General features: G+C 38.0%; 1 protein-coding gene across 2 annotated transcripts in view; it reads left to right on the top strand.

The window, feature by feature from the left end:
- The window catches only part of mcf2a (MCF.2 cell line derived transforming sequence a), a 31,702-nt gene extending 11,166 nt beyond the window's left edge, over nt 1-20,536 (top strand). The window contains exons 5-30 of one of the 2 annotated variants that reach the window (XM_079631636.1): nt 1,196-1,315; nt 1,432-1,548; nt 1,630-1,779; nt 2,732-2,853; nt 2,970-3,084; nt 3,757-3,876; nt 3,959-4,150; nt 4,901-5,092; nt 5,735-5,906; nt 7,030-7,112; nt 7,767-7,849; nt 7,929-7,995; nt 8,120-8,235; nt 10,725-10,794; nt 10,895-10,987; nt 11,076-11,168; nt 12,167-12,292; nt 12,364-12,585; nt 12,802-12,894; nt 13,363-13,441; nt 13,529-13,592; nt 15,859-15,959; nt 17,289-17,401; nt 17,491-17,603; nt 18,418-18,521; nt 18,623-20,536. In XM_079631636.1, coding sequence (XP_079487762.1) covers nt 1,196-1,315; nt 1,432-1,548; nt 1,630-1,779; nt 2,732-2,853; nt 2,970-3,084; nt 3,757-3,876; nt 3,959-4,150; nt 4,901-5,092; nt 5,735-5,906; nt 7,030-7,112; nt 7,767-7,849; nt 7,929-7,995; nt 8,120-8,235; nt 10,725-10,794; nt 10,895-10,987; nt 11,076-11,168; nt 12,167-12,292; nt 12,364-12,585; nt 12,802-12,894; nt 13,363-13,441; nt 13,529-13,592; nt 15,859-15,959; nt 17,289-17,401; nt 17,491-17,603; nt 18,418-18,521; nt 18,623-18,663 — 2,961 coding nt within the window. In that variant the 3' untranslated portion in view covers nt 18,664-20,536. Of the gene's footprint in view, nt 1-1,195; nt 1,316-1,431; nt 1,549-1,629; nt 1,780-2,731; nt 2,854-2,969; nt 3,085-3,756; nt 3,877-3,958; nt 4,151-4,900; nt 5,093-5,734; nt 5,907-7,029; nt 7,113-7,766; nt 7,850-7,928; nt 7,996-8,119; nt 8,236-10,724; nt 10,795-10,894; nt 10,988-11,075; nt 11,169-12,166; nt 12,293-12,363; nt 12,586-12,801; nt 12,895-13,341; nt 13,442-13,528; nt 13,593-15,858; nt 15,960-17,288; nt 17,402-17,490; nt 17,604-18,417; nt 18,522-18,622 lie in introns of those variants that run through there. The other variant, XR_013799868.1, reaches the window with a different exon arrangement.
- Nucleotides 20,537-20,892: the final 356 nt, after the last annotated feature.

Genomic DNA, 20,892 nt, shown 5'->3' with positions numbered 1-20,892 from the left:
ATGTCAAGTGGTGTCCTCACTAAGATGAACTACCGCGACTTCCTGTTTCTGTTTGTCAAAGTAGCCTAATAAATAAGGCTGGTTAGACAGATATGTTTCAAATACTGGTCATGTCATTCAGCTCGTGTCTTCTCTATAAGCTGTGTAGTTACAGTAGATGTCACTGAGAGCAGCAAAACAGACTGGTGATCTTATCATGTTAACTAGTTTTAGTGTTGTCTGATCAATTTGATTGACAGCTTGTTGATGTCTCTCTAGACTTATTGTCAGTTGTCTTTGTGACTGACGTGTGATGTCTATGTCTCTACGAGACATGGAGTAACATCACATTCAATTCAATGAGCAATATTTGAACTGTAGAATTTGTACTTTTTATTGAGGTTTGTTACTGTATCCCATATACAGTGGGGTCCAAAAGTCGGAGACCACATTTAAAATCTGGGATTTAAACCTGGAATAACAACAGAAAATATGAAGATTTAAAACAGAGGCATTGTGATTTAAAAAATATGATTCCGCGTCATTTCTCAGTGACTAATCAGATACTTAAATGTGTGATATTTGATCATATGAACTCATTTTCACAGATGTTCAGATGATCTTAGAGCATACAGCAGTAGTCTCACTGTTAAAAGTACAACTTGCACAATCGTACAGGCCAAATACATTTTTTTTTTGTGAGGAAATAGAAAAGGATATAAGTGCTTTAAAATAAGTACAAGTTTCGCATGTCTATTTGAACTCCAAATGGTGAAAATTACATTGTAACCATATTTATTTTTAATGCAATGGGAGACTTGCTGAGGCTAATTTCATAGCTAGCATTTGTACTAACTTCGTTTGGCCACGGACATTATTGTGCTGGAAAGAATTGAAATTAATGGGGAATAAATAATTGAAATGGTTTATGCATATTCCATTCTTTGTTTATCATAGTTGTAAACATGTAAAACATGTTTTTAATGAACATTGAGTCTGGGATGAAGGTAAAACAATAAAATCTAGGCAATTGAAAAATAGTAAAAGTAAACAATGAATGGAGGGATAAAGTTTCCATGGAAGTCAGCATTCCTTAAACATGTTAACATCCTTTTCTGTTTTTTCCTTATATCCCTCATGTTTTAAGGGTTAAGCATGCCTTTATCTGTCTCTTTAAGGTGGTCCGCCAGGCTGATTTCATCTCTCTCTGTCTTAGGCCTCATTCCCTGGAAACCTTCACCTGGTGTTGGTGCTGAGGCCGACCAGCTTCTTCCAGCGTACCGTCACAGATCTCGGCTTCCGCTTTAGTCAAGAGGACTTCATGCTCAAAATGCCAGTATGACTCATTACAACCTCAATTCTTTGTAATTGTACGATCTTTGCGAACTGCAGCAGCACCCTGACCCCACTGTTATTAAGGTGGTGATGCTGACCCCACTGTCTGTTATTAAGGTGGTGATGCTCAGCTCGGTCACAGATCTGCTGCGGTACATTGATGAGAACCAGCTGACCTCAGAGTTTGGAGGAACTCTTGACTACTGCCACAGCGACTGGATCGTCTTGAGAACAGTAAAGAACGATGCAATACATATATAAACGCAATGCACACAAATATCTTGTTGAACAAGGCAGTCTCTTTGCTCATTACAGGCCATTGAGAGTTTTGCGGTTTTGGTTAAAGACATTGCTCAGATGCTGCAGGCGTTTGGTACAGAGCTGGCTGAGACACAGTTATCAGAGGAGTGCAGTGCTATTGAGTTTCTCCTGATGTCACACACCGAGAAATACAGGAGACTAAAGGTACAGCTCATGTGTAGGGAATGCTCTCAACAACATCAACAACCATTTAGCCTAGCATGTACAGTATATGACTACTGTTCAAAAGCTTGGGGTAAGTAAGATTTTCTATCTCATCAAGGCTGCATTAGGAAAATAATATAACAATTTAAAAAATCTGTTTTTTTGTATTTTAATGTTTTAAAATGTAATTTATTTCTGTGATGCAAAGCTGATTTTTCAGCATCATTACTCCAGTCTTCGGTGTCACGTCACAATTTTTACTATCAATGTTGAAAGCTGTTTAATATTGTTGTGAAAAGTTTTCTTTGAATAGAAAGTTCAAATGAACAGCATTTATTTGAAATGGAAGTCTTTTGTGACATTATATGTCTTTACTGTCAGTTTTGATCAATTTAATGCATCCTTGCTGAATAAAAGTATTAATTTCTTTCAAAAAATGATTTTACTGACCCCCAAACTTTTGAACAGTAGGGTATAAAGTATAGTGTATATTCATTAAATACGGTAATACATTTTTTTGTAACTGTCTAGTTTATTTTAAATGGTTTTGCGGTGAAAAAAATAATATTCTAAATATACAATTATCTTGCACCAGTCTCTAAATTAATAATGAGGTTAGTAGAGAGAGGCATGCAAAATCATTATTAAAGAATTTACAAAATGATAAAATAATTAGTAATAGTTTAGCATGTCAGAAAAAAAAACTCAAGAAATAATGTACTGGGTATTATATATATTTGATGTACCAAACCTAGGGGAATAAACTATGATTCGGACACAGAACTTGAGAGCACAAAAGGTCAATTCCACCCTAGTCTGCAGTCACTTTTAGCTCCTGTCTGGTCTTTTCTTGTGTTTTTCCAGCCCCTCTGGGCTCTCACTGTTGTTTTGTTCCACGACTGTGTGATGTCAATGATACTAGTGTTGTTGTTGTTACTGTTCATGGGTGAAGGATGCCATCAGATCTGTGATGAGGGAAGGGCGGCAGCTACTCTCTAACCTGGAGACTTCAAGGAAGGAGGCGGACGCTGACACGCGCTGGGACATGACACAGGACTGGGATACCATGCAGAGGTATAGAGTTTGATCCTCAAATAGTGTGCGTCACAAATACACACACATTTTCCTTTCCAAAATGATGTGAACTTTTTGAAGTCAGATTCCTAACTTATCTGTATGTGTTCCTGCAGGCTGCTGGCTCAGCTCACAGATATGGAGATGGCTTTTGATGGCTTCTTTGATAAACACCACCTCAAACTGCAGCAGTATCTACAACTGCTGAGATATGAGCACAGCTTTCAGGAGGTGAGCTAACTTTCTGCCCCTAACATCGAAAACGGCTTCTGATTGTTTTAGGCATGATCACAGTATGATATGCAACCTTGGCTCACAAACAAATGCTTTATACAAAGCAAGTGTTGGCATTTGATCATGAAATGATTCTGATTATATCCACATCTTCTGGGTAATTTTGATCCGGCAAGGCAAGAGTTTGCATATTATATTTAAAGTGACTTTTTTGATCACTTTTTTGATGAATCTTATATATTTTTTTAGTTTTGGCATTGTATACCAGGACAATTGCTTAATACTTAATGTCTTGCAATAGAGTGCTGCAGTGATGGCATTTTTTGTAGGCCAACCCTGAAGTTAAATAACACTGGTGAAAATATATTGAGCTTGTGTTCACCACAAACCTTATTTCAGGCTTATAACCAAAATCCTATTTTAAAAAAACAAAAAAACATTGACTTCGGGGCGATGGAACCAGAACTCGTATTTGGGTTCTGTCTTATAAAATATATAAAATACGTAATCCATACAGCAACATCTTGCTAATTTTGAATAAAATGGAGCAAAACTATAGTAAAGAGTACCTGAGAGTGTTTATACAGCATGACAAGACCATGCAATGAGTAAATCTGAAATAATATATTGTATGAGGAAAGAGTTCACAAAATTTTCTCTTTCTGTCAGATGGAGTGCTCTTTAGAGAAATTTAGAGCACAGGAAAGGAAGATAAGTGTCACAGGAGAATCCCTGTCCCAAACAGAGCAGACCGTCAGAGAGTTGGACAATCTGGAAAAACGTGCGCAGGTAACTGCATCATGCCACCCGGTTCATGTTGTGCATGCAGTCACAAATATTCTGATGTTTCTGACAGCTGTGTGTGTTTTAGGAGGAGATGAGTCGGGCTCAGGTTCTTATTCTGCACGGGCATCAGCTGGCTGCTGGGCACCACTATGCCATGGCTCTGATTATCCAGCGCTGTAATGAACTCCGACATCAGTGTGACACCCTGACCTCTGCCCTCAGCACTAAAAGCAACTCACTGACACAAGCACTGACCCTACTGCGTCGCCTCCAAGAGGTGGGATAACACATTCTTTCTTTATTTTTTACAGTATCTCATTTACTGTTATGAAAAAAACATTTGGTCGTTAAGATTTTTTAAATAATTTTGAAGTCTTTTATACTCAATTGTGTATAAGTAAAATCAGTAATATTGTGAAATATTATTACAATTTAAAATAACAGCTTTCTGTTTGAATATGTTTTTAAATGTTATTTATTTCTGTGATGGTAAAGCTGAATTTTCAGCATCATTATTCCAGTCTTCAGTGTCACATGATCCTTATTATATAAATTTTTGTGCAAACTCTGATACATTATTTATTTATTTGAAAAATAAATCTTTAGTGACATAAATGTCTTTGGTGTCTCTTTTAATCAATTGAATGTGTCCTTGCCTAATAAAGGCCAATTCACAACAAGGATGATTACTGTAACGATAAAGTTATCATTTTAATATATTGTTCTGTACAAAAAAGTTTTTGCAGCAATGCCATAGAAGAACAATTTTGGGTGCCCCAAAGAACCTTTCAGTGAATAGTTCTTAAAATAGCCTTTTTTTACATAGTGTGAAGAACATTTTAATAATCTAAAGAGCTTTAAGCCACAATAAAGAACCTTTCGTCCAATGAAAAAGTTCAATTTATTTTAAAGGTTCTTCATGGAACCATAAATGCCAATAAATAACATTTATTTTTAAGGGTGTATATATTTGACAATATTCCAGTGTCCTGACCTTAACGGTTCGGTAATATCTTTTGTCCTGCAGGCTCAGCGGTGGTGTGATGATGGCGCTTATCTCTTGGCCAATCAGCAGGTGGATAAATTGCAGTCTAAAGAGGGTGCACAGACAGCTCTTCGAGATATCGAGAAGTTCCAGGAGGCGGCACCACCTCTCCTCGGTGCAGGCACGGATGTGCTCTTTCTGGAGAATGAATCTGTGCTCACTCCTTATATACAGGTGAATACTGACAGACTACGAAAAGCTGTTTAATGTCAATTCCTACAGACAGTAATTACAGAAATGTACATTTCAGCTTTTGATGGAAGCTGAAAGTTTTGATTGTTCAGTATTTGTCGTATGTATGACTGATTTGGCTGATGTTCAGAATAACAGTTGATCAATATGGTTCTCTCAATGGCTAATTCCTAAAATAAGATTTTTGGAACTTCTCAGTCTTGAATATTTAGCCGCTTTTCCTCCTTCGGGCTGAGCGGTTCTAAGAACGACAAGGAACAGTTCCAGATATATTATTAGAAACCATAATAATGCTGTTCCAGATATAGATTACCAACTGTTCTCAGCCTGGTTGGCTGATAGTGTGTGTGTAGTGACATCGCCACTCAGGATTGGTTACTTGTCTGTTGCCTGGCTGCCAGTTTCTCAGTAGCAATCCCAAGCGATTTCTTCTTGAGCAAAGTATCTGATCATCCTTGACAACGCGGTCGCTATTTACATATTGTACCGTCTGGAAACTCTTGCATTACCAAGGCAATGACTGATGTATTTGTATTGGCTCGATGGTGGAAAAGCGGCTTTTGGCTACATTCTAGGCAGTATGTAAATGTAAATGCTTTATTATGTGTGTCTGTGCTGTTTCAGGCTCATATAGAGAAGACGTTTCAAAAGCATAGCTCTGTGCAGGCTGTAATTCAGTCCAGACAGAACTGCCTGAGGAAACTGGCACACAAACACGTCCGGCCAATTCAACTGGTGGCCCCTCGACCAGAGAACGTACCACGCTCAAAATCCCCCCTCTTCTCCCCCAAACATGGTATGTGCCGGTACAAGACCTTGAAAAATACTATTTTTATAATAAATACTATGATTTAGGTCCACTTATCCTCAATATGTGTTCAGCCATGAGTTCTCACAATCCTATAAATAGTTAATCCTTCTTCTCAAGACTCTGCATTACATGTTTCATATCTGAGAGATGAAGCTAGACAGCAGCCAAGTAACCTACTCCACAGCTGCTACTTCTTACTAATAAATCCCTGCGGATAATGCAGACTTCCTGGGAAGTTGTGAAATAGGGTGTATTTTCAATTCACATTAAAGCTCTTTTGATCATTTTTAACTCCAGGGACACACAACAAAGGCTTCTTCTTTTTTAAATGACCTACAGTCAAATTAATGCCTTTGTGTAAATTAGGAAGGATAACTTTTTGTTTGCCCCAGAATGCAAAAATGACATTTTATTCATTCTGATTGGTCAATAGTGGTCAAATCTCGGCTGTCAGATCTTTTTGTGTAATGACCACTAAACTGTATACAGTACGTCATTAGTGACCATGGCAACTTCTAAATATGTTCGCTAACCAGTCCTGAGAAAAGGTATTAATATAATAATAAAATGATGAATGAGTTAATTGTGAAGGAGATGATAAAGGAGAGAGAGATTTCTTGCACTCAGTATTCTTGAGAGAGCTGAGGCACTTTAAGATGGAGAGATCAAGGGAAGAAGCGATAGAGATGTGCAGAGCTCACCTGACACACAGTGATCTTCAGCACAGCTGGATAACAGCCCATCAAAAGTGATCTGACTGGAACGCAATGTAAAGATGGATCTGTAGATGAAACAAGGGCTTTAGGGTGGATTGTATTCACTTACAGAGGTCATCAACTGGTGCTGTCTTCTGAATGACTTCCAAAGTCAGATCCGACTGATATTGGAAATATTTATTGTGTTATGTCCAGTGCTGTCTGAATGTCTTCGTTGATATAAATTAATTGTTCATAGTGCTGTGGATTGTTAATGTTGAGTGCTATAGTCATTGGTCTATTTTAGTAATGCAACATTTAAAAAATGACTGATGCTTTTCTTGTAAATGTTTTGAAACGTACATGTTAGTGTTGAATCTGTTGTATTCACCTGCTCTTCTTGTTTGAAACAGACTTTAATTCCAGTTTAAAGTTCACCTTTGACCTTCCACTGCCAGGCAAAAGAACATCAAGGAAAAGCCCAAACTGCAGGAAGGTAAACAGTACTTTTTCATTTGGTCTTTACAAATGCATTTGCAAGGTTATTTTTACTACCAATGGTCCGAATTTACTACCAATAATCATAATACAATATATGGATGTTTCTTCAACTGCAGAAAATAAACCCTCTCACTAGTTTAATGTTTGTTTGTCCAATCACAGTAGAATTCTTTAATTTTGGTCTGAAACTCATTTCCATCACATCTTAAGTAATTTTTTTGTATTATTGTGATTTATTGTAAGGCTCTGTGATATATTCAACTTTTGCTTTGCTAAGGATAATTCATTGCTTGTATCCTAAATACAATTAAAAATCACAGTTAAATCACACATTTCACAATTGACAACCGTTAAACGTTAAAAATCTGAACATGTGATGTAATCGTGATTTTTATTTGTATTTAGAAAACACAGTAAATACATTTGTCAATTGTGAAATGTTCACTGAAATATACAGGAAGTGATTTAGATTTGACCGTTTGAATGTGATCTTCATATAACAAAATGTGTTTTTTTATTTTATTTCGGATGTCATATAGAAAACGAAAGATGATAAAGATCAGAAAAGATAGAAACGACATGTGCAGTATGTGTGGTTTGATTAAACATCAACATCAGAGAATCATTTTGTGTTTTCTGTGCGAGTCAGATTGAGGTGATTCATGATTATCAGATGGCCAGCCCTCTCCCCTACAGTATAGATGGAGAAGACAGCACTGACCTGCTCAAACGGTGAGTCTGCTGTCTGACACGCTCTGTTGAAATGACACTCTGACGTGTCTGATGACCCTGTGAATGTGTGTGACTCCAGACATGTGATGAAGGAGCTGATAGAGACCGAGAGGATCTATGTGGAGGAGCTGCTGGCGGTGCTCCTGGTAAGATGACCTTCATTTTTCTGATTGTGCCACTGAAAATAGAGTTTAAAGTTACTGTATGAGGTGTTGATGCTGTGGATTTGTTTATGATCTCTCTCTCCCTTTATTTGTCTGGATTTTGCAGGGCTACAGGGCTGAAATGGACAATCCGTCTCATGCTTTGGTCCTGCCAACAAGTCTTCGCAACAAGAGAGATGTGCTGTTTGGAAATTTGCCTGATATCTACAACTTCCACAGCAGGCAAGGCCACACACAGTCACACACACACACACACACACACACAGAGAACTTCACAACGCTGCTAACGGCAGGAGCAAAATGTTAACAATAACTTCAGACTGAAATATGATTCTGTTTGCTGTGAGATAAAGCAAGTCAGACACAACTGCACACTCACAGTTTTGACTTCAAGACCTTCATAAAATACCTTCATAAAACATCTTATTTTAAATAAAACTTATCGGTTTATGCAGCTGTGTTCGTCAGTGGCTTTGAAACCTGTCTTGCCTGCTGGGTCTTCATCCCCGGGTGAGGCAAATTGCCAATTTGGTTGACTGCAGGAAGTCGTTACGCCAATTAAAGCACTTTAATTACAGCTAAATGGCTGTTGGTCAAATAAGGATTTGATTAAGCCAATGAGAGCTCAGCTGGAAGGAAGCGCATCAGCAGAGCGGGGGCTCTGATAGACAGCTGTGACCCCTCACTGAGTGTCAGTCAGTCTTATCTATTACCGAGACGGAAAAAGGCATAGTGCGACTGGGGAACCGAAATAGTTGCTCAATTATTTATATGTACTAGATATTGCATAGTGAATATTTGTAGTGAATATTACGTTGAATACATACTAATTGTAATTGCATACTACTGTAGGTTTTTACAGCACATATACTATGCGTATATATGTATACACATTTAAACTATGCATTTGTGGTGTGAATTTTATTTCATACACACTAATTGTAGTGCATACTTAATGTAATGCACACTAGTTGTAGAAAATATTTGATTTGTACATACATATCATTATACAATACACATATATACAAAGTTTGTAGTCAGTAAGATTATAAGGCTATACAGCAAACATTTATTTATTTATTTATTTATATTTCTTCCCTGGTTTTCCAGTAAAAAAAAGAACTAAACATCCTTACAACAAAATACATTTACTTAAGAATCAAAATCGTTTTAAGATAAAGACTTTTAGAGTTTTTAGTGAATATATTTAGATTTGTTTTGGTCAGATTTATGTTTAAAACAAGAAAACATTTAATGGTTAGAAACACATACTAATGCTAAAAAATGTGGTTAAATATATAATATTTTAAAATGTATATACTATCATTCAATAGTATATCATTTAATTACATTTTTTAAGTATTAACAAATACTTTTATTCAGAGAGGATGCATTTAATTTATAAAAAGTGACAGTAAAGACATTTATAATGTTGCAAATGATTTATTATTTTAAATAAATGCTTTTCAACTTTCTATTCATCAAAGAATCCTGATATCATTGAAAATAATAATAAATACAAAACAAATATGGTTTAGGTCCAGATGATTTCTATAGATACTTACAGGTTTGGCATTATTTTGATCAAAATATAAAAATAACAGTGGAAAAATGCAATTTGGGGTTCATACAGACTTTCCTAGCATTAATTACATAATTTTCTCTAAATAAATTAGTTTCTAAATTATATAAAGCCATTCAGCAAGGCAAAACACCTAACACAGAATACATTAAGAGGAGATGGGAAATTGAAAGTAGTATACAAATTTCAAATGAAAGTTGGGTGAATATATGTAGAGTACAGTGGAGGACTACTGGTTCGAATACCTGGAGAGAGTTTTGTTGGAAGAATATAATCAGGTTTTTTATCACACCTATCCAAAAGAGACACCTGGGTAGTGGAGACTCATGCTGGAGGCTTTGTGGATTCTCAGGAGCCAATCATTTCCACATTTTCTGGGTCTGCCCATTGTTAAGCCCTTATTGGTCACAAATATGTGAACATATTAATAATATATTTGGTAGTAAGATACCTTGCAATTTTGAGAATGTGTATTTGTGAAATGTAGATGTTAATAACTGGAGAAACAAGGACAAGAGGTTGCTTTGGACACTACTGGCAGCGAGTAAGAAAGCCATAACCAGAAAATGGTTAAAACCGGACCTTCCGAACATTGAAGAATGGATTAACATAATCCACGAAGTCTACATTATGGAAAAACTTTCATTTACTCTCAGGATTCAAAGAGATGTGTTTTATAAAATCTGGACAAAGTGGTCTGAATATGTCAAACCTATAAGGTCAGACTTTGTATGAATGCTATATATTTAAATGAATGAAAACCATTCATATGTACCGTTGCTCTTCCCTTAATTTGTTCATATTGAAAAATGTTGTAAAAATAAATAAATAAAATAAAATAAAAAAATAATAAGAAATGTTACTTGATCACCAAATCGGGATAATATCAGAATGATTTCTGAAGGATCACGTGACACTAAAGAGGGAAACTTTTCTAAAAAAAATAAAGCTTTGCCATCACAGGAATTATGTATACAATATCTAGTATGCATAAATAATTTATAAACTATTTTGTTTCCTTTTCACCCAGTCATTCCATCTCTGTAATAGATAAGACTGACTGACACTCAGTGAGGGGTGTATAAAACAAAATAATTACTTATATATATATATATCTTTTGTTTTCCAGTGTCTTCCTACAGGATTTGGAAAGTTGTCTAGAGAGTCCAGAGGCAGTAGGGGCATGTTTTCTGGAACGGGTGAGGAAGTTCATATGAGAATAATTTGAGGTTAATGTCCATGTCTTTACTCGTTTTTTTCACAAAACAGATCTAACTTTAAATATCTGTCTATTTTCAGAAAGACCATTTCCATTTATATGAATGTTACTGTCAAAACAAGCCTCGATCTGAGTCCTTATGGAGGCAGTTCTCTGACTGTCCGTTCTTCCAGGTAATAAAAAGCATCTCCGTCTATAAACGCACTTGCAGCTCACTGGCATGCATCTAGAAAAATCTGAGATGTGTGCTTTGTGTTTCAGGAGTGCCAGAAGAAGCTGGAACATAAACTTGCTCTTGACTCATACCTGCTGAAACCAGTCCAGCGCCTTACGAAATATCAACTCCTATTAAAGGTGAGAACTTTAGCTGAATACAAATGTGCATTTTAGGATGCTTTCACACTACAGTACATATTTTGGTGCCAAGTCCGTTTGTTTGAATTGTACACCTCAGTAAGCTTGAAAAGGTTGTCTGGGATAAGGTAAATGTGAACTGCATTTGGTATCATATCATCCTGCAATCTTGTCATTTTAGTCCACCAAGAAATACACTCACCAGCCACCTGATCAACTGATCAAGTTGTTTAGGCCTGAATTTAGTAAACAGTGTGAATGCATGGATCCATGCTGCCTTGTACAGTATAAATGGTTCAGGCTTCTGCTGTTGGTGTAATGGCGTGGATGGTATTTTCTTGGCACACTTTGGGCCCCAATTGAGCACCGTTTAAACACCACAGCCTACCCGAGTATTGTTGCTGACCATGTCCATCTCTTTATGGGCACAGTGAACACATCTTCTGATGGCTACTTCCACAAAGCTCAAATCATATTAAACTAGTTTCTTGAATATGACAATAAGTTCACTATACTTAAATGGCCTCCACAGTCACCAGATCTCAATCCAATAGAGAACATTTGGGATTTGGTGGAATGGGAGATTCGCATCTTTGAAGTGCATCTGACAAATGTGCAGCAAACGCATGATGCTATCATATCAATATGGGACAAAATCTCTGAGGAATGTTTCCAGGAAGAAAAATTAAGGCAGTTTTGAAGGCAAAGGGGGTTCAAATCCAGTACTTGCAAGGTGTACCTAATAAAGTAACCAGTAGTGTATACTTTCTATGATGAAAGAATAAGGGTTACTATTGTTAGCTAAAACTAAAGCTAAAACTATTAAAAACATTTCTGTTCATTGAAATAAAGTTGTTTCTGATCATTAGACAGATTTATTAAAGTTATTTAAGTTTATTGCTAAGGCAACATTTCTAATATTCTAAGTTGAAGCACTAACCGTAAATAGCATCTTTTTGTCAATAATGAAATCAGGAATTGTATGTGTCTGATAACAGGAGCTTCTGAAGTACAGCTCAGGCTGTGAGAGAGTTTCTGAACTGCAGGGGGCGCTAGCAGCCATGCTGGACCTGCTGAAGTCAGTCAATGACTCAATGCACCAGATTGCCATCACTGGATACGAGGTGACATTTTTACCAACTTAAAGTGAGTGTCTGTGTGTGTCAATGCGTAGTCAACATGTTGTTCGTTGCAGGGAGATCTCAGCGATCTGGGCCGTGTGCTAATGCAAGGCTCCTTCAGTGTGTGGATCAGTCATAAGAAGGGTCCGACTCGCGTGAAGGAACTGGCCCGCTTCAAGCCCATGCAGCGACACCTGTTCCTGCATGAGCACGCACTGCTCTTCTGCAAGCGGCGGGAGGAACACGGAGAGAACGCTGACAAAACTCCCTCCTACAGCTTCAAGCACTGTCTTAAGGTATGGCACACTTCCTGCTGTGAGCACGTACAAACCCAGGAATCCCTGGAGGCATCACATGTGCATGCATCGCTGTATATCACCTGGTTTGTTCCTGACAACATTCTTTCCTTGTTTTTAAAATGATGTTATACTGTATGTCAAAGGATATGAAATGTTTATACAGGAGGTATCTATGTATCTGACTGTGAGTAAGATGGTGTGTTTATGACGCAGATGAGTGCAGTAGGCATTACGGAGAACGTCAAAGGAGATGTGAAAAAGTTTGAGATCTGGTACAGTGGCAGAGAGGAAGTCTATGTGATACAGGTAAGAATGTTACGAAAGTGACAGTTCATTCAAAAATGAATGCAATTGCAGTCTGAGCGATTCTTCTCAACTCATTTTCATAGGGGTTATCATTTCAATTAGATCCGTCAAACCAATATTTGCACTGTAACTGTTGTCCAAATGCAAAATACTGAAACCTAAAGAACTTCATACACATTTATCAAGCTTCAAATAAACACATGATTCACGGTCAATAGGCCATTTCTAACCGCCCCCTTTTTCTTACATAATTTTCAGAAATGAATGCTCAAACATACACTATTATGTATTTGACTTTCTCATGTTACTCATACAGATACAAAATAAATCAAAAAGGAAATACAAAAATGAGATCATATTAAAATGAATGAGATAGCTCCAAACAAAAAAAAACAAAAAAACGTATTATTTAATGGACTGTGATAATGATTACTATTATATACATAGATATGCAAAAACTTCCCATAGGCACCCACAGTGGAGGTGAAGATCGCCTGGCTGAACGAGATCAGAAAGATTCTGACCAACCAGCAGAAACAACTCAAAGGTTTCAACACATTTCCCATGATAAAATCTCACTGTTATTCCTCCACAAGTCCTCTGAGTAATGTGTCATGTTCTCTCATTGGTCCAGAGGAGTTGTGTCACTCTGCTGCAGTCTCAGAGCAGATGCAAATGTCTCCTCCCCTCTCCGTGAGGTAAGAATGTGCAGAAACAGTCTCCCTGAGCCCCCCTCTCTAATCCCTCATATCCAACACTCACCAATCACTCTCTCTCCTTGACCCTTTGGCTTAGACCAGCTTTTTTGCTGCTTTTAGCTGTTAGATCTCTGACATTTCCTTCCCAGAATCCTGCCAATAGCTTTTATAGTACCATCCCCGCTTGTATAGCCCCTGCTTTAGCAATACATGTGTAAGCAGGGTCCAAAATTAACTGTTTTGTTTTTTGTTTTGTTTTTAATTATTATATGCAACTTTCGTGAATTGAGAAAGTTTACCTGCAATAAATATACAGGTCATGAAATTTTATTGTTTTACATTTCATATTTATATGACATCATATTACTCAAATTATATTTTATTTTATATGTATTATGCTGTATATATGTTTGTATATATACACATTCAAAAGATTGGGGTCAGTAAGTTGTTTTGGTTGTTTAATTTATACTTTCAGCAAGGACACAATGTGACAAAAAGTGAGAGTAAAGACATTTATAATGTTACATAAGTTTTCTATTTTAAATAAATGCTGTTCCTTTGAGTTTTCTATTAATTAAGGAATCCTGCACAACTTGTTTTCAACATTGATAATAAAAAGAAATGCTTCTTAGCAAATCAGCATATTAGAAGTATAATGTGACACTGAGAGGATTTTAAAACAGAAAACAGTTGATAGATGGATGGATGGATGGATGGATGGATGGATGGATGGATGGATGGATAGATAGATAGATAGACAGACAGACGGACGGACGGACGGACGGACGGACGGACGGACGGACGGACGGACGGATGGATGGATGGATGGATGGATGGATGGATGGATGGATGCATGGATGGGTGGAGGGGTGGATGGATGGATGGGTGGGTGGGTGGATGGATGGATGGATGGATGGATGGAGGGGTGGATGGATGGATGGATAGATGGATAGATAGATAGATAGACAGACAGACGGATGGATGGATGGATGGATGGATGGATGGGTGGAGGGGTGGATGGATGGGTGGAGGGGTGGATGGGTGGATGGATGGATGGATGGATGGATGGATGGGTGGGTGGGTGGATGGATGGATGGGTGGAGGGGTGGATGGGTGGATGGATGGATGGATGGATGGATGGATGGATGGGTGGGTGGGTGGGTGGATGGATGGATGGGTGGGTGGGTGGATGGATGGATGGATGGATGGATGGATGGATGGATGGATGGATGGATGGATGGATGGATGGATGGATGGATGGATAGATAGATGGATGCAAAAGTTTATTTATTTCGGTAATTCAACTTAAAAGTTGAAACTAATATATTATATAGAGTCATTTCATGTAAAGTGAGATATTTCAAGCCTCTATTTGTTATCATTTTGGTGATTACTCGCCATTGTCGCCAATGCTATTTTTAATTTAGTTAATTTTGGACCCTGTGTGTAAGCCTGACATATTTCTTGTATTTGCATATGTGGAACCCATACACATTCAGGTTGTCTTATTTTAACAAATACTAAGTAAAAGTGTATGAAAAAAAATATTTCTGATGATGATGATGGGGATGAAGCCGCTGTGTGTGGTTGCCTGTCCTCCCACAGGGCCGTGCGGCCTTCCCGTGGCGTTCTTAAGGGCTGCCTGCCCCGCCTGGACCTTGTGTCCCTGTCGGGGGGCGTGTGTGTGTGCCTTCGCGCTCGGAGCCCACGCCTCACTCGCCCCTCCCAGCGACAGTGACGCTCAGTGGTAAAGCAGGCGGGATCTGTGCTCCGTCACATACAGGGCTTTAACCACCATCGCTGTCCCTTCCATACATGCCTAACCCCTCCGATCTCACCAGCAGTGCCCTGCTCATCAATATATCAGGCAGATGCTTTGCCAGCTCATCTCTGCATCTGTTTTGCATGACATGCAAACAAAAGAGAACACCAGAAGAGTTTAGTTTGACTCCATTGTTTTGGCTGTTGAACAACGCTTTGAAGACAGGCCTTTTTTAAGATCGAGACAGATATGCTAACAAGCTCAGCCTGTTGAGTCGTATCTCAATAAATCAAGACCGTATCTCTTTATTTTCTCTCCATTTCCTTATCAGCACGTCTGTTATGAAAGAGTCATGAAATTACTGCCATCTGTCCATATCTGCCAGCTTCTTATATGGTTTGTGCTGAGCTGATGGCTGGTTTGGCTCCTGTTTCATGTATAAGAGATGGTGTATGTGTGAATAATTGTTTATTTACTTCATGCTCTGCTCTTGTCCCACAGCAAACAGCAAAGAGCGTCAGTCAGCTCCGAGGGGACTGAGTCCGGCCACAGCAGTCCAGACCCGTTCAGCTGCTCTAGCCAGCACCAGCGCAACAGACGCAGTGAGTATTACACACTTAAACACATGCACAGGGTTACAGTAGTTCACCCAAAAATGACAATTATCCCGTAATTTATTCACCCTCAAGCCATTCTGGGTGTATATGATTTTCTTCTTTCAGTCAAACACAATTTTGCTGTTCCAAGCTTTATAATTGAATTGAATGGTACCTTAGAGTTTGAACCCCAAAAAAGTGCATCCATCCATCATAAAACTAATCCATACGGCTCCTGGGGATTAATAAAGGCCTTCTGAAGTGAAGTGATTAGTTTTTGTAAGAAAATATCCATAATTTTTGGTCTATAATAATCGATATAATGATTATTATCATTATAACTATAATCATAATATATATAAATATAAATAAAAACTGTAATCACTAGCTTCCGGGTAACGGCCGTCCCCGCGTTCACGAGAAGTCGAGTTCTGGCGCATGACGTAGGTGTAGCTAAGGTGAGAGTAGACGCCTCTCGCGGTTCAAACAAATAGGGCTGGGCAACAAACTCAAGCTCTTCGACATTTCTCTTTAAAAATTCTCGTTTTAGACTTCTCATTTGTGACCGGTGTTTTGTTTTTCTCTATCCTCTGTGCTTCCACATTCGTCAATACGTCATGCGTCGGGTCAGAGGTCACTCTTCTGCCGGAACTAGACTCGTGTACGGCCGTTATCGGAAGCCAGTGATTATAGTTTAAAAAGAACTATGAATATGGATATTTTACAAAAATGCATCGCTTCACTTCAGAAGGCCTTAATTAATCCCCAGGAGCCTTATGGATTACTTTTATGATAGATGGATGCATTTGTTTGGGCTTCAAAATCTAAGGTACCATTCACTCCCATTATAAAGCTTGGAAGAGCCAGGAATTTTTTTTATATAACTCTGATTGTGTTTGTCTGAAAGAAGAAAGTCATACAACTAGGATGGCTTAAGGGTGAATTATGGGATACTTTTCATTTTTGGGTGAATTAAACCTTTAAGTATACAACGCAGACGTGAATGTGTCAGGCCAACACATTGCAAGTGTAGTCTTAATTGTGCAAATTGAATTGTAAGTACTTACCAAAAAAGTAAGGTAGACATCACACTCAGTGTAAAACCTTTATCCCCATCACCACAAACTTCAAGCCGAAGCTCAAAGCCACACACAAATGGTAAACATGAAGGAGCATGTGATTTCTCCACCCACATACCGTACATGATCTCTAAGCTGGCGCAGGCTGTCAGCATCAGTTGAGTTAATCAAACACTGTGTATTGAATTTTGAATGCGTTTCATGAATCAGAATGCAAGGGTTTACACTGAATCATGCATGCGGTGTGTTTGTGTAGGCTGGCCGGGTGCACCTTATTCTGTAGATATCTGTGAAGGTCTGGAGGACTGGAGTGGAGCAAACAGCCTCTCTAACCCGTCTGACACTGAGGAGGAGGACGCTGCCCATCTGGTGAGACATCCCACACACTCACTTATTTCAGATGTGGTAACTCGTGTAGGGTGACGCACGTTTTTTTATAGCCTTCACTTTTGTTTTAGGTTCCAGGCAGATATAGGGCCTTTGTCGACTGGAGGAAAACCGGGCTGGATAACTTGATCATTAAGTGTGGTGATATCATACAACTACAGCATGAGGAAAATGATGGCCAGTGGTGAGTGATGTGTGCGGAATATATAAGGGATATTGCCAATTGTCAAATGCCACTTAAAGGAATAGTTCATCAAAAAATTAAACTTCTGTCATCCTCATGTCATTCCAAACCTGTACGACTTTCTTTGTTGAAAACGAAAGATACTTTGAGAAATGCCTCAATGTTTGTTTGTCCATACAATGAAAATCAATAGTCACTGTTTGGTTCCCAAAGTTCATTAAAGCATCATATTTTATGTCATACAGGTTTAAACAACATCGAGTCATTATTGACAGAATTTTCATTTCAGGGTGAACTATCCATTTAAAATCATGAATTTGATTCTTTCAATGTGTAAAACGCATTAAAGGGCACCTATTATGCCCTTTTTACAAGATTGGTAAAGTGTGGAAGTGAAGTTTTAGCTGAAAATACCACACAGATACCTTTTTACAGCATGTTAAAATTGCCACTTTTTGGGGGTGAGCAAAAAACGCGTCGGGATTAAACAAAAGCACTGGGTTGATTTTTATCATTATGGGGTGGTTGTGTAGACACACTGCCAACACACGGTTATGTTCAAACATCATGTAAAAGGGAATATTGCATAATAGGTGCCCTTTAAATGTGAAGCATTGTGATAAATGTAGTTCTATTATTCAAAATAACCATTTTAACAAGGGTTGGGCAAAGGGTTTATTGCAAAATTCAGAATTAAAGAATAAGATTCCTTTCAAAGGCACAAGTTGCTTTACTAGTGGAAAAAAAGTGCGGTTATATTAATTTCAATTTATGTTAATTCTACTTCCTAACATTCAAATATGTGAACTGTCAGGCTGGTGAAGAATCTGAGTCGCAGACAAGAAGGCCGTATCACTACTGCCAACCTGAAAGGCATTCTGGGAGACTGCATCAAGAATCACTCCAACCGGCTTGGAGGTGAGTCTATTCGGATATCCGCTGCCCGTTTAGTGTAGTTCCCTGAAGAGACGAAAGCTTCCTTGTTGCATATGATCCATGCTGCCCTATCTTCTCTGCAGATCCAGGGAATCGTAAAGCGCGGAAGCTCAGCTCACCGTGAAGAAATCATCCAGTGCTATATTGGACCTTCACATTCACACTTGGTAGCTCATATTGGACGTGGCTACACGGATTCAGACTTGACCAGCAGGATTATATTCCAACGTTCTTGTTCTGATCGTCACTGCGATCAGACACGACTAAAATGCAAAATACATATTGGGGATTTTTACACCTTACAAGTGATCTGCACCATTTCAGAAAACCCAGAGAGCGCTCTGTCCTCTGCCTAAGCACTTCAGTCCTCCTGACTACGTGAAGCCTAGAACATTCTGACTCTGGAATTGTCCCAGTAGACTTGACAGTTTTTTTTATGAATCAAGGTCCATCAAAACCTCTTCTTATCTGGCTCTGTGGCTATCTTCACCCTTGAAAACATTGACCAATGAAAACATTGTGTTCGTAACGGACCTGGATTTTTAAACTGTGCGTATGTGCTGTTATTTATCGTGTACTGTTACCATTGTTGTATTTATCCTGTTTGAACAAACAGAGCTCTACCTGAGAGCTTTAATGCCAAATCATGCAGTGCCATAATGCCCGTTTCCCCACTTTTATTTAATGTAGTGCACTAGTTACCTCAAAAAAATATTTCAAAGCACTTTATTCAGGTCACACAAATCTGTGGTCTTTTGTGTCTCTCTACAGCTTTAAACCAGTTGAATTTTGCATGGCATTAATACTCTGCTATTTAGTCAAATTCTCTTGTCAGGCACAGAATCTACTCCGCCAGCTTGAAGACCTGGGGGCCTGTCATGTAATGTTGACTTTATAGCCACAAATATGAGTCATGAGGGGGCGAGCAGAGCTCATGTGTGTTTCTTGTCACAATCATGGCGCCACGTGCTGCTGCAAATCAGAGCCGTGTTACTGGAGGTTTCTTAAGTGAGATCATACAGCAAACATTAAATATACCCACTGTTTCGAATGCTTAATTAAATATTAATTGAAGCCTTATATGAATTTACTACATAAACTCAGGCCCACAGTTGGAGGGCTGACTTTGATATACCAGCGTTTGAAGTGGAAATGAGCTGTGTGTCGCAGCAGGAGACGCTGTGAAGTACATATCTCTTATGTTATTAATTTCGCTATCAAGTTGTTCCCTTCCAGCATCAAGCCACATAAAGGATATATGCCTGTGCTGTATTAAGTCCCGTTCACATCTTGAACGATAACTATAGTAGCATACACACCAGTGGACGATGTCGTTCTGTTTATTTCAAGCGTGCCCTGCAATCTTCTTGTCTGCCGCTTTAAATGCTCTTTAAAGCAGGATGGATTCTGATTGGCTGTCATTGTTTCTAGTTTTAATCAGTTGTAAAAAAAATGAAAAAAATCTGTAAGTGATTCCAACGATATCGTTCCTCCGTGTCGTAATCTTTATGGTATGGACTCTGCTATTCTTTTTATATTTAAAATGGATTTTAAAACTATATCTTTATTGTTATTGCTATCGTCCTTGCTGTGAACGGGCCTTTACCCATATGTACTGTCAGTTTTGCATATTTACAGGCTTGTTCATGTCCAAATGTCTGAGACCCCATTGAAAATCTATCATAAGGTTTTTCCTTTGTTCATGTCGAATTTTCTTTTCAACTTTTTACTCACATAATTTATAATGGAAAATGTGTCTAAACGTAGAAATAATGCAAAACCGAAGCATTTTCACTGGAGGTCCCAGACTTTTGGACCCTACAGAATATCTAATAGCACTTAATCCTTATTTTTGTTTTTTTGGGGCTGGCTTCTAAATTATTATTTTTAAAGGAATGTACCTGTATTGACTGTTGTATTGTATTTGTAACAATGATATATTTACTGTAAATTTGTACAGCCTATTGAAAATTAAGAAATAAATTTTTTGATCAAGTAATTCCTTGGGGTCTGTAAGATTTGTTTTTATATTTTTGAAAGTCTCTTATGCTCACTCAGGCAGCATTTAAAATAAAATAAAACTAGTACTGTGAAATATTACAATTTAAAATAACTGTTTTCCACGTCTTTAGTGTCACATGATCCTTCAGAAATCATCATAATGTGCTGATTTGGTGCTCAAGAAACATTTCTTATTTTCAATGTTGAAAACAGTTGTGCTGCAAATTTTTGTGTGGAAATCATGATAAAAAAAATCCAGGATTAAATGATGGATATGAAGTTGTTAACTGCATTAATTTAGAAATAGATATAATTTGTAATATTATAAATGTCTTTACTGTCACTTTTAATC

The sequence above is a fragment of the Phoxinus phoxinus genome (assembly GCF_949152265.1).
Source record: "Phoxinus phoxinus genome assembly, chromosome: 12".
NCBI classification, from domain to species: Eukaryota; Metazoa; Chordata; class Actinopteri; order Cypriniformes; family Leuciscidae; genus Phoxinus; species Phoxinus phoxinus.
The sequence above is the reverse complement of the archived record's forward strand: the minus strand, read 5'-3'. Positions and strand labels throughout refer to the sequence as shown.